Source organism: Gossypium hirsutum, chromosome D12 (genome assembly GCF_007990345.1).
Source record: "Gossypium hirsutum isolate 1008001.06 chromosome D12, Gossypium_hirsutum_v2.1, whole genome shotgun sequence".
Classification (NCBI taxonomy): domain Eukaryota; kingdom Viridiplantae; phylum Streptophyta; class Magnoliopsida; order Malvales; family Malvaceae; genus Gossypium; species Gossypium hirsutum.
The window spans coordinates 53,273,362-53,285,957 of NC_053448.1; the positions used below are offsets into that span (position 1 = coordinate 53,273,362).

General features: G+C 32.6%; 2 protein-coding genes across 16 annotated transcripts; both read right to left on the reverse strand.

The window, feature by feature from the left end:
- Positions 1-2,285: 2,285 nt before the first annotated feature.
- On the reverse strand, positions 2,286-8,121 carry LOC107951246 (paramyosin). Of its 15 annotated transcripts, XR_005921848.1 has the most exons (12): positions 8,064-8,114; positions 7,946-7,985; positions 7,478-7,597; positions 6,630-6,689; positions 5,935-6,037; positions 4,662-5,259; positions 4,169-4,304; positions 3,887-4,054; positions 3,686-3,796; positions 3,129-3,226; positions 2,834-2,936; positions 2,286-2,751 (listed from the first exon to the last, which is right to left on the reverse strand). XR_005921848.1 is itself a non-coding variant. In XM_041107129.1 (8 exons), the coding sequence occupies exons 2-8, from the start codon at positions 7,556-7,558 to the stop codon at positions 3,740-3,742; spliced, it is 1,203 nt and encodes a 400-aa protein (XP_040963063.1). In that variant the 5' UTR covers positions 7,559-7,597; positions 7,946-8,121; the 3' UTR covers positions 3,549-3,739. The 15 variants fall into 15 exon arrangements, 2 of the variants coding, with proteins under 2 accessions (XP_040963063.1, XP_040963064.1); XR_005921855.1 differs by having other exon boundaries at positions 3,160-3,226; positions 3,728-3,796; positions 7,946-8,121; XR_005921852.1 differs by having other exon boundaries at positions 3,160-3,226; positions 7,946-8,121.
- Positions 8,122-8,831: 710 nt separating this feature from the next.
- LOC121224566 (zinc finger protein 346) lies at positions 8,832-11,689 on the reverse strand. Its single transcript, XM_041108027.1, has 4 exons — positions 11,330-11,689; positions 10,227-10,511; positions 10,048-10,170; positions 8,832-9,607 (listed from the first exon to the last, which is right to left on the reverse strand). The coding sequence occupies exons 1-4, from the start codon at positions 11,645-11,647 to the stop codon at positions 9,044-9,046; spliced, it is 1,290 nt and encodes a 429-aa protein (XP_040963961.1). The 5' UTR covers positions 11,648-11,689; the 3' UTR covers positions 8,832-9,043.
- Positions 11,690-12,596: the final 907 nt, after the last annotated feature.

Consider the following 12,596-nt stretch of genomic DNA (forward strand, 5'->3'; position numbering starts at 1 on the left):
ATTAACATAATTAATATATAACAATCATTTTAATAATTCAAATATAATGTTAATAAAAAGTTTCTGAATACTTTTATAAAAACAATGAAAAAATAATATATTATAAACTAAATTCTTCACAATTAATTTTATTTTTATTTTTCCTTAATAGTCTATAAATTGATCATAACAATTTGTATATAATATAAATATAAAGTTACTCATTATATAAATAATTAAAACAAAAGTAATATAATCTCTCTTTTTTTGTTTAATGTAAATTTTAAAATAAAATAAAATAAAATAATTTTTTTTTATTTTTTATCAGATAAATTCATTTAATTAATGGCTTTCAAAAGAATCAAAATTGTTATTTTTTATAGCAGATTGAGTCTTAGTTTAGTTGGCATCGACATTATTGCTCGTACAAGAGGACGTGATTTGAGTGTACTGAAGCGCATTATTCTTTTATTTATGGGTTAGGAGGGGTTATGAAGAGTTTTAAGTATTATACTAAAAAAATATTATTTATAAGTATAGTGTCAATTTTTTATCAAGTAAAAATTTTCAACCAATTATTTAATTTATTTTGTAAAATTAAAAATCTTTTTTTATAAAATTGATAAATCTTATAAACAATAAAATATATTTAAAATGACAAAGTCAACAATATAATGAATATCAATAACCATATTGGTTAGCTCAAAAGTTTTTCCCGTTGTTTTCAAAATCGAACCGAACCAACTGAGGTAAGGTTTAGAGAAGTTGAATCGATTGATATTTGAATCAACATGAACTGGTTGAATCAAGTTAAAAGCTTTGAATCAACTGTTAAATCGATTTTTTAATATATATATTTTAATTTTTATAAATATTTTAATATGTATTTGATCGAACAGGTCAAACCAAAAATTGATGACCTGATTAGTTCGACCACTAATCTAATTTTAAAAATTTTAATTTTTCTAAACTTGTGGTTTTATATAGATAATATTTGAATGCAGTATTGATAAATTGTTATATTATTTCGATTTCTTTATCTAATCATATTAAATCATTTTGAATATAATATGCAACCAAAACATGCATTATACTATGTATGTACCCAACAAAAACAAAATGCTTAAACTCACTAAAACCTAAATCTTTCTCATTTTATTTCAAAATTCATCATACCACATAACATTTAATCCAAATTGGCCTAATGAAAGTAACTTTCTATTTTAAAAAATTAAATTGGTGATATAATAATGCCTTTTATCTGAAGCTTGGGATTAAGGAGCAAGTCGACACTTTTTTCTTCAACTTTCACATATTCCCCTATACAATTATTCGATAAAAATATTTTTTTTCTACAGTTTTGCAATGCATTCTACATGCCTCCAACTTGAATAATAGTTTTTAAGTATTTATTTTAAAATAAAAACAAATTTATTAAAGATTTTACTAATAAAATAATATCAGAATATTTATCTGCATTTTCTGTTGTTTGAATACAAGCTTTTATCATAGTTCTTTAAATCGGATTGAATCCGTTAAATCGGAAACTAATCGAGATATCAGTTTAGAAAGAAACATTGGACTCAGAAATTGCTACAGACAAACAAATTGAATTGGGTGATTGAATTTTTATAAATTTTATAGTAATTTATTTGTTCAAACCAGATAGACTGATTAAATTGATCAACTGTTAGAATCCATCTTTTTGCAAAAAGGCTAACCGTATAACTCGTCGATCAAGTTTATTGATGACGAATTTAAAGGATTTATTGTGAAAAAAAATATAATTTCAAATTAAAAGATGATATACATAAATATGCACGGTCTACATAGAAAGAAATATCGTTATAATTTTGTAACTATATATTTTTTGTTACATAACTTATTCCTTTGCGATTAAATTTGGATTATTAACATGTAAATTCAATATTCATGTTTGCATCCCATCTTGTAACTAAACTTATGGAATACAATTTGAAGAAAAATCTCTAACTTTAATGCACAAACACGGTGCGAGATCTGGCTAAAGAAAAAGAGGCACAAAAAATCCAAACTCAATCTATTCGCATTGCAATCAGAAGACATGATTAATTACTTCCGATTTTTCATTTTTCTAAAAATATTCCCATCCGATACATGTTCGGATATAGGTATAGGTATAGAAAAGAACACTTGTAAGAACTTTTGAAAATGACAATATCAAACATATATTGATATGGGATAGTGTCAGGTTCCATGTAAGTTGTAACATATCATTATCACCAAACAGAATTGATGAAACTTCAAGGAAGAACCAACTATGAACGTGACAAGGAATTGTAGCTTCTTTACATTGTATTTCAGGTGACTTTTGCTTGTGCAGATAAGCATTTATATAGTTTTAGGTAACTTTGGAATTATACCCTCAACAGAAGAAAAACCATATATTTGGATAAAGTACAGGGTATGATCCTCTGAAATCTGGCCCCAACTCGACAAAAGTTGAATGATACATACCTAAGTCAGAGCATACTCATGTCTGAAAATCGTCACCAACATAGGACTAACTTGATAACCAAGATTTGGACAATAAATCCGAACAATTTCGCTCAATTCAGTACTTGATCTTACAAAACATAATATGGTCCAGCATAGTTTTAACCAGATCTGGATGCAGTCAATTTTCTTTGAATGTAATCCGAAAACTAACAACTTTTCATTGCTGAAATCTGTACAAGAAAGTGAAGAACTTCGACGCAAATCTGTAGCTTTGGACCCTCACAGCATAACCAGCTGCAACAAACAATAAACTACTGCATAATTACATCTCACTTAAGAAACACATACATACACACTACTACAACCTAATTTCTACCTTGGTATATTTGGCTACTTCATACTGCCGTATCATCCTTCCCCGAACCTTTATCATGAAAATCACATACATCTTTCCTCAGGTTAACCATCAAATAGTGTTTCTGTTGGAACATAGCATGGAAGGGTTAGCAGTCATGACTGGTATCACAGAAAAGAATAAAAGTACACCGCCAATGTTAGGAGAGCTAAATTCTCATGCTTTTTTTGAGCGATAAGCATGAACTTGATATGGCAACTGAACTGCAATTAGGTTGAAAAACTAGTGGCAATAAACACAGAAACTAAATAAAAACCTGTGATAAATGCATGATGCACATTCATTACATAGGATTAGACTTTTGCTGAACTGTCTTAGAATGGTGAACCACAGTCAATTGCATCTGGATTTGAGCTGGAAGAAAAAAAGCCACAGATGGTGTCCAGAAATCAAATAGATACAGTTCTGTTGAAAATAAGCTTAAAGAAAGCATCAAGGAAAAGTAATTAAAGTAGGTACGCATGAGGAATAGCTATGTTATTCAAACTCGAGTGTTGAGTGTGAGTGTAAGATACGGGTACTTTCACTTTTTTAAAAGTTATTCCGTATATTCAGAGAGTCCTTGGAGGGTCATCATAAACCCATACAATGTCTGGATATATATCGGACACGAGTATTTCAAGAAAAATGAAGAGTTGGAACAACACAGCGGGATAGTGTAATGACATGGAAAACATATAAAACATCAACTGAGGATTAAAAAAATGACAGCAAGAACATTAGCACCAGCTGTATTTACATTCATGTAGGACACTGGAAAAACAGCATATATGAACTGCAAAAACAAAGAAAGAGATACAAGAAAGTATGAACCTCTGACTTAGTCTCAAATTAATGGACATCAACAATCCTCACCACAGCCAATCCCTATGATTCCCGGAGATGTCTAACAACAGCCATTGAATTTCGGGGCTCTTTTTGAATCTTGACAAAAAAAGAAGAAGAAGGTAAAATGATACCCAAGTCAGATACATTACTTGGTATACAAAGGATCAAGAACCGTAACAGTATTACCTGTGCCTCCAACTCAGCTATTCTCTGTAAAGATACTTGCTCAATACACGCACGGCGCTTGCACTCTTCTTCAAGCAAGCCTGTCATCTGGTACCTCAGCTCAGCCATTTCTTGTGCTAGATCCTCGGCTTCTTCCTTTGCTTTTAACTTTTGCTCTCTCAGTTCTTCCTAGTAACCATTTTAAAGATCAGGAATATACCGGACTAAATTCATATTTCACCTCGTTGGGCTAGCATAATATCATAAAAGGTAAATATATTTTCTCTACATGACAATTTTTACCTTAAGCTGCTTCACTAAGAGTTCATATTCATTTATCTGATCCGACATGCTTTTGATCTGCTCCTTTGAGTTGGAATCAGATTCCAGCACTAAGGCCACGTCTGAAAGTAGTGCACCAAAGAGTTCTTTGCAGCCGCTTCAACAGTATTAAGAGAACATTCATAAAAAATTATCAGATACTTGATAGGTACCAAACAGTAAAATACAGAAAATTATTTGCATGTTATCACCTATCAATTTTACGAGACAAAACTGAAAAAGGCGTTCCATACAAAGAACTGCTTCAGCAAGATCAGAACCCACCTCAACAAGATTATATTCATTAGTCTATCAATTAAATATTACTAAATAATTTAAGACAGGTGTATTTAACATGTTCAAGGGTTGAATAAAAGCTTTAGCTCCCCACATTATCAAACAGTCATACAATCTAATTGATCAGAATAATGTAACCTAATCGATGAAATATAACAAATTTGAGGTTGCAACCAACCTTGTATCTTTTGATATTGTAATAATGCTTTCTGGTTCACCAAAGGCAGCGTCCGTATCGAGTTGTGATCTGTCCTTGCTTTTCAGCCATTGATTGATGTTTTGACAGAATATCTTAGCATTTTTTTCAGATGCAATGAGCTTTCCACTTAGCGCTTTATTTTCTTTCTCTAATGCTTCAATAATTTCATGTGCATTCTGAAGCTGGACCTCGAGCTCTTCAATTAAAACATTCATTTGGGAATTTTCTTGAGCATTTTCTTCCTCGGACTTCCGGGCTTCAAGAGACATTTGCTCCAATGCTGTTATATCAAGCTTCAAGCTCTCTATTTCACACTGGGACTCCAGTGCCATAGATGAAACCGATTCCTCCAATTTCTCTATGCACAAAGCTGACTGTCGCAGCTCTTCTTCTTTGTTCTCTATTTCCTGCATTAGTAACAACCGCTCAGAGTTCGAGCTGTTCAACTCCCCTATCAAATGATCAATTTTCTCCCGTAAATCTTCCATGTCTACTAATTTGATCTCAAGGTCGTGCACATGGTCATTTAGAAATTTGACCTCTTCATTCCTTGCACTTAGTTGATCCTGCAGGTAATCTGAAGAATGCGATCACAATATTAAGATTGAAGAAACAGTACTCAAGTCCTGTATGCAGGCAGAAAATGATATCCAACTCCTTTTTTTCTTTTTCAGGGTTTTCGTTGAGGGAACAGATAGTTTCTACTGTATGTTTAGAGGGTAAGAGAAATGCTCCACCTGCAAGGTCCTTCCAACAGGGTAAGGAGAACAGTGCCACTACGGATATAGACTTAGTATTCAATGCATGGTCCAATGATCCTAGGGGAACTGATTTTAATACCATATATAATGATGCCCAAGTGTGTAAGGATGAACAATTGGGGATATTAAGCATCCAATACGAATCAATTAGGAATAAATGGAGAGACCCAATTTGAATATAAGACCACAAAAATCTGAGAGTTAACAAATGGGGATGAAACTACTTTTAACACTCCCCCTCTCAAGTAGCCCAACATATAATGCTAGGACTAAAAGGCTAAAGAAACCCAGTACAAGACATGTCACTCATTGCGTATTTTAAAGAACAAAGAATGATGGATAACATACAAGCACCACAACTATGTAGCAAGGGAGTTATTAAGAGATGCCGATGAGCTACATCAACGTCGCAAGACCAGTAGGTAAGATACAATAAGCAACACACAATCAACACCCACAGCAATATTTCAAAGGAAAAAAAGAACCATTACCAATTTCTTGAGAGCAATTTTTTAGCTCTCTTTCCAATTTTTGAATATGTTTTTTGTCTTGGGTACAAGCTTCTGATAGAGACTTCACATGTAGTTCTAGTCCCTGTAGTGAACCAAATTATAATCAGACAATAATAAAAATTGAAACAACTAAACCTCAATTTCTACCCTTTTTGTTTGGAATGGTTGAAGCATTCACAGGTGTGTCATCCCCTTATATTTCTCAACTATGGTAAATTCAATCACCAAGTAAAAGAATGCAGACCTTCACTAACGCAAGGCTAATAAATTCACGGTGTTCATTTATTAAATTCGTAGAGGATGGTCAGTGACAAAAAAGAATGACAAATTAACTGGCCCTCCAAGTTACTTTAGCAGCTGGCTATCTCAAGTCAAAATTTGATCATGCCACCAAACAAGGTGGAAAATCTAAATAGAACAACAAAAATTTATGATGAAAGAATGTTATTGCTAAAAGCCCCTTATAGATGGCAATGGCAGACTTCAGCATTCTCAGCTGCAAGAAGGAAAACATATTATCATTGGCAACTTGAAATGCCAATACAGGAAAAACGTTCTATGCTTCGTAGATGCTTATCCCAAGATTTAGTTCTTTTGAAAAATAGTATAAAGATGATGAAAGTTTCATATAGCATGTTCTAGATGAAAGGATTATCAAGGGATAGAAAAATTACCCTGATCAGTTCAAAGCCCTGAGGTTGTGATTCTTTCAACATGTCTTTTTCTTTCCGTAGCTGCATCGACAAAGAAAAGTAGATAAATAAGATTTCAGCACAAACAGATTAAATTCATGATTGATAACAAACTAACATCACCATAAGTACCTATGTTACTAAGACTCGTTATGTTCACTCTTTCTAAGTTTTTCCACATAATTCAACAGTCCGTAGAGGGTCATACTCATATCCTCATATCTATATTTGGGCATGTGTCGGCAGCGAGTACTTCAAGCAAAATAAAAACTCAGAGCAACATAGATAAGAACAAATAAAGTGAACGGATGGATAAATATAACACCAAACGAATGAAACAACCTTCAAAAGCATAAATATTTGAAGGATATAACCATTTTTTTTTTATGTATTTCCAAGTATTTGGAGGTTACTGGAAGGTCATACTCATATCCCCTTATCCATGTTCGAATATGTGATGGGCATGGTACTTCAAGCAAAATGAAGCCTTGGACCAACATATATAAGAACAAATAAAGTGAATGGCTGGATAAATTTAACACCAAACAACCTTCAAAAGCTCAAATATTTAAAGGGTAAAACCATTTTTTCCCATCAAATAACAGTAAGAAACTGAAGCATCTAATCTAAAAAGCTGACACAAAAGCAAAAGAGGTGCAAGCCACTAATCTAAGCAATTCAACTAGAGGTTGACTATGAAAGAAACAATAGGAAATTCATAAAAACTATAAAACAACTTACATAAATGTTATAAGAAAAGGGCAATTCAAGAATCTTGAGACTTAAAAAGACAATGTGTCTTAGTTATTACAAAAAGACAAAGATTCTACCTCTCTGCATCTTGTTTCGATCTCCAAGAGTTCCTCAACATCAATGGAGTTTTCTCCATCTCCCCTTGAGCTACTTGACATATCCTCCAATTTTTCTTACAACCCAAGTATAACAATTAGCTGGAAAAAAAAAACAAAAAACACAACTCATCAGGGCATAGATAAGTAAAACAGGAAGCTTTTACAATAGAAACGTTAGAAACCAAAAAAAAATGTAAATGAAATTTATCATTTAAAACAAACTATAAACACCCAAAAACTAGGACATTTTTTTTCTCGTGATTTATATATATAAATAAATACTAGAAACAGCAGAACCCACTTTGATTTGACGAATTTGGAATCAAATATCAACCATAGAAGGTCTAAAGAAATCGCCCCCAAAACATAAGTAGAAAAAATGAGAGACAACTTTACACACAATGGTACATATATGGTAAAACAATTACGTATTGGGAAAGCTTTCACCTTCTGGAAAAGAGAGAACAGAATCAAAGTTTTCTGGTTTCTGCAAGGTTCAAAAACCCGGCGATTTAATCGAAAAATAGTTTGAATGTTCGAATAATTTGAATGATTTAGAACATACAAAAACATCAACATGACATAATAATCCTTGATTCCCACACCATTATTGGTCGGCTCAGCTACTTAGGAATTATTATATGAATTTAAATAATTGGAAAGCAATGTGGGTTGGGTCGGGTCGGGATCAATAATTAGCGGGTAACTTCTTGATTTTCAAAAACCCTAATTTTCAAAAGAAATTGGCCCAAAAACATTACAATGCAAATTGTACTAAAGAGTTTTACCGTCTTTTGGGTACTACTAGAGTGACCAAATTGGATTTTAATGGGCCATAACCATTTAAGACTATACCAAATTGAATTATACTAGAGGTGAAAAAAGATATATTTATAAAATTATCAAAAACTCATTTATTACTTTGATAAATCTAGAAAAATAAATATAATTAATGAAAATCATAAGATATCTTAATTTTTTTGCACAAAAAATATATTAATTTTTACTATCTCAACTTTAACATTTCAAACAAAACCATATTTATTTTTAATATCAATTTTTATAAACTTGTTACAAAAAATTTCTATCAAATTTTTATAAATTTGTTAAAGAAAATTTCACTCAAATCATGAGCACGCTAATATCTATTTTCTTTTATGAACTTAGTTCATTGTTTTTAATATATTAAAATTTATTAAAATAGCTATTAATTATTGAATTTAATATAAAAATGAAGAATTTATCCAATTGACTCTTAAGTAGGAAGGTGGTTGCTTTCTCCATCCTTTTCAGTAATAAATTGGCTAACCCACTTAACCTAATTTCATCAATGTTAGCCAAAACATTTCTTCTCATCACATTCTAAAAACAGTTCAAAAATATGCTTCTTTTGCTCCAATAAACTTTTTAAACAGTTCAAATGTGGAGCAAACAGATGTAAAACTGAATTTCGACAAGGATTAATTCCCGGTTGGGAGGCCAGAATAAGAATCATGTGAATAGAAATAATCAATTATCCTATGAATTCTCTATCTATATCCGTCTTTATCTCGTTTGAGGTGTCACAGTTGGTATTCGGCCATTGGCTAGCTTCTTTACCATGGTGGCATGCTTTTGCCCTGTAAGATGATAGTTGAAGACCGTCTGACTGTTGCATACCACATTACAAATAACGCATACCCTAATGGCAGTGGCGGCTGCTCCACCCTCCATCACTTTCTGTTTCTTTGTCTCCAAATCCTCCTTGGCTGCCTCAGACCGTGCAATCATCTTTTTCGATTTTTGTGCATCAGCACCACTGCAACCATCGGCTGCTGGGTTCTCCACTGCTCCAATTAAGAGATTTGCTGCAATCGGTGTGTCAATGGAAGAAGAATAACATGTGCTGTTCTTTGATTTTTCCAAATTCTGAAGGTTCTTCAGGTGTTTTTTCCCAGACAAGTGTTTTGCATAGACATTGCTGCTGTTACAGTTGATTTGGCAGACTTCACACCATGTAGGTTGACTGATCTTATTCTTAGTTATCTTCTTGCCTTTATTCCAAAATTGATCATTAGCTTGGATGGCAGCAAGATAAGGTCCAATCCCGTCGATAGCTATTAATCTGACCTACATAATTACATATATACATATTAAGATTCATACAACTTTGAACACTTATGAAAACGAAACACAGAAATCAAACTTTCAAAAGATAACAAATGGATAATGGGACAGGTTCAAGAAGAGGAAAGGTTATTCGAACAAATAAATAATTGTATTTATATGGAAGTATACAACTCTCAAAACATCTACATTTTTTCAGGTAACAGAATGCCGTAGCTTGTGGATAGGGGATTATCAGTTCTAGATGCTAGGATTCACATCCCGGACCTACTGAATGCCACCTCTTATTATAGAAAGCTGCAAAAGTGAATTCATGGCCTAATGACAAATAACCTTTTACATGCATGCTTAAGATAATATAAAAATAAATAGAAAACACTTGGGATTTAACTCTATTCTGAAGAAAAGGCTACAATTTTTTCCTAGTTTACTAATTAACGTACCTGAGCAACATGTCTTCTTCCGGAAAGATGTTTAACGAAAGCATCATGGCTATTACAAGCAACGTTGTTCACACCCGAATGGAACCAACGGGAGCCCCAGCATTCAAAAGTTGTTGCTTCTTTCTATCCAATTCATGAAAATTTGCCACACCAGAAGCCCCAAATATCAACTGTCAACCTACATTTCCTGTTTGGTCCACGATGCTTACGTTATTGATAGTATTAGAAATTTCTGGAAATAGTGCAGTAACGGGATTTATCATTGCTTGCAAATTCCTCGGATGATTCTTTCCCATAAGGTGTCTCTTACAAACATCTTTGGTTTTGCATACAACATTACAAACATCATACTGCCATGGTTGAATCAGGTTGCTTTGATTCATTGTGCTTCCTATTACATTATTCACCAAAGATTGCTTCATCCAATCATTCTTACTAGCAGAATTCAAAGCCGCTACCGGTGACTGCAAACCTCAAAATATATAAAGTATAAACAACCCCAATGCCAAAAACCCATTCATCTATTCTACTAACACAAATGAATAAACAAATAACCAAATGATGATAGCCGTATAGTTGACACAAATATTTGTCAATATAGTCACATAATATGCATAAATGGCATCGATAGTAGCGTTTATGGATACTTACAAGTTACAAACAAACAACACAAATTTCATTGTTACCAGTGGAAATCAAAGCCGCTACAACGACTGCAAACCCGAAATATATAAAGTATAAATAACCCAAAAGATGAAAAGCCATTCATCTATTCTACGAACACAAACAAATAAACAAATGATGATAGCCGCATCATCAAACAAACACAAATATTTGTGGGTGTAGAAGCATTATAAGCATAAATAACATTGGAGGTAGCATTTTACGGATATAAAATACACACTTCATTGTTACTAGCGGAATTTAAAGCGGCTATTGAAAACTGCAAACCCCGAAATATATAAAGTATAAGCCATTCATCTACTGTACTAACACAAATAAATAAACAAACGATGACAATTGCGATAGCATTTTATGGATATTTACAAACATAAAACACAAACTTTATTGGAAGAAAACAATCTTCTGCTAAACATTTGAACTAGTACCGGCTAAATTTAGATTTTCAAGAATGATTACTGGTAATGTTCAAATAGATTAGAAAACACGAATCAGAACAAATAAAATCAAAATGCTAAATAAAATTTAACACATTTCCAATGCATTAATGCAAGATCCAAATTTCACATTCAGCAGTGCAGGGTGATAAAAGAGAACTTACAGTAGTACCATATGTAATGGGACCAGTGGGTGTAGTGATCCAACTTGGAGAAGCCGCATTTGGGTCCTCATATAATCGAGGCCGGGGTTCAAAGTCAAAATGGGTTAAGGTCAACTGACCCAGATGAGCACAGAGGTCGGTTGGAGGACGGAACAAGAGTGGGTGAGAAGGAAGTGATGGTGTTTGAGGGAAGTACGTTACTGAAGATTGCTGTGATTGGAACATTTTACGTGAATTTGATTTGAAGATAATTTTACTTAGGGTTCCCCCCTCGTCACTGTCAAGTATTTGTGCATTTTGAAATCCAACGGTGAACATGACATGAGGAGCTTCCCAATGGACCTTTTCGAAGTTGAACTGTATTGAGCCTACGCTTTAGACTTGGCCCGTTTAATGGTTGAATAGATGTACGTTTAAATCTTTTGGTTAACGTTAATGACGAATTTGATTTTTAAATTACTTTTTTTTTTTGGAGTTTTCCTTCCAAAATATATTTCATACCATATTGATATTTCCAAATCTAGAAGTCAATTCAATATCTGATTCGTGCATATATACATGATCACAATAAATATATTCTTATAATAATATAATTTATTTTGTAAAATTTATGATTTTTAATTAAGTTGATGTTCGATTAATTTATGATCAAGGGAAAAAAAACCGGAGATTGAAATTAAATTGTGTATTATTACAATAGTAAAAAAACAATTCTTCATTTCAATAACTTATATCTTTATAATTTTTTAAATGATTAAATTCGGGGATCAAAGCATAATTTTATAATATACTAATTTAAAATTTTATACATTGTAAAGAGGTTAAAAGTTAAAACTTTCATTATAGGGGGGCGAGGCCTTGTCAGTCCCCTCTCTCCCTCCACGCTGCCCCTGCTCATGACACCAATTTAAATAAATATATTTTGGGGTTAACTTAGGTAAATTTGGATGGACGATGTGACGCATTTAGCTTATTTTTTGTTTCACACTACAGTATTTAATCTCACTGTTATCGTTGTTTTTATACTAACTGCAGATAAACACACTGCCTATCCAAACTCACCTTTAATATTTTAATATTTATAGCTCTGTTTGAAGTCAAGATATATTTTATATTATATATCAGCAGTGCTTGTTGTCCATTAAAATTCAAAACAAGTACAGCAATGATACATGAAAATTGGCTTTGGTCTTTCCTCTTCTTTTGAATTTTAAGCATCCGCATCATTATCAAAATATGCTCTACTTTTTTATCTTTCTGCCTTAAC

Coding starts and splice junctions, on each gene's coding strand:
- LOC107951246 (XM_041107129.1), bottom strand. CDS start 7,558: ATGTCAAGTAGCTCAAGGGGAGATGGAGAAAACTCCATTGATGTTGAG. Junction 5,260..5,934: donor AAATTGCTCTCAAGAAATTG/GTAATGGTTCTT, acceptor CGCATTCTTCAG/ATTACCTGCAGGATCAACTA. Junction 3,797..3,886: donor TAGCTGAGTTGGAGGCACAG/GTAATACTGTTA, acceptor TTTTTTGTCAAG/ATTCAAAAAGAGCCCCGAAA.
- LOC121224566 (XM_041108027.1), bottom strand. CDS start 11,647: ATGTTCACCGTTGGATTTCAAAATGCACAAATACTTGACAGTGACGAG. Junction 10,171..10,226: donor TGGACCAAACAGGAAATGTA/GGTTGACAGTTG, acceptor TGAATTGGATAG/AAAGAAGCAACAACTTTTGA. Junction 9,608..10,047: donor GAAGAAGACATGTTGCTCAG/GTACGTTAATTA, acceptor GTAATTATGTAG/GTCAGATTAATAGCTATCGA.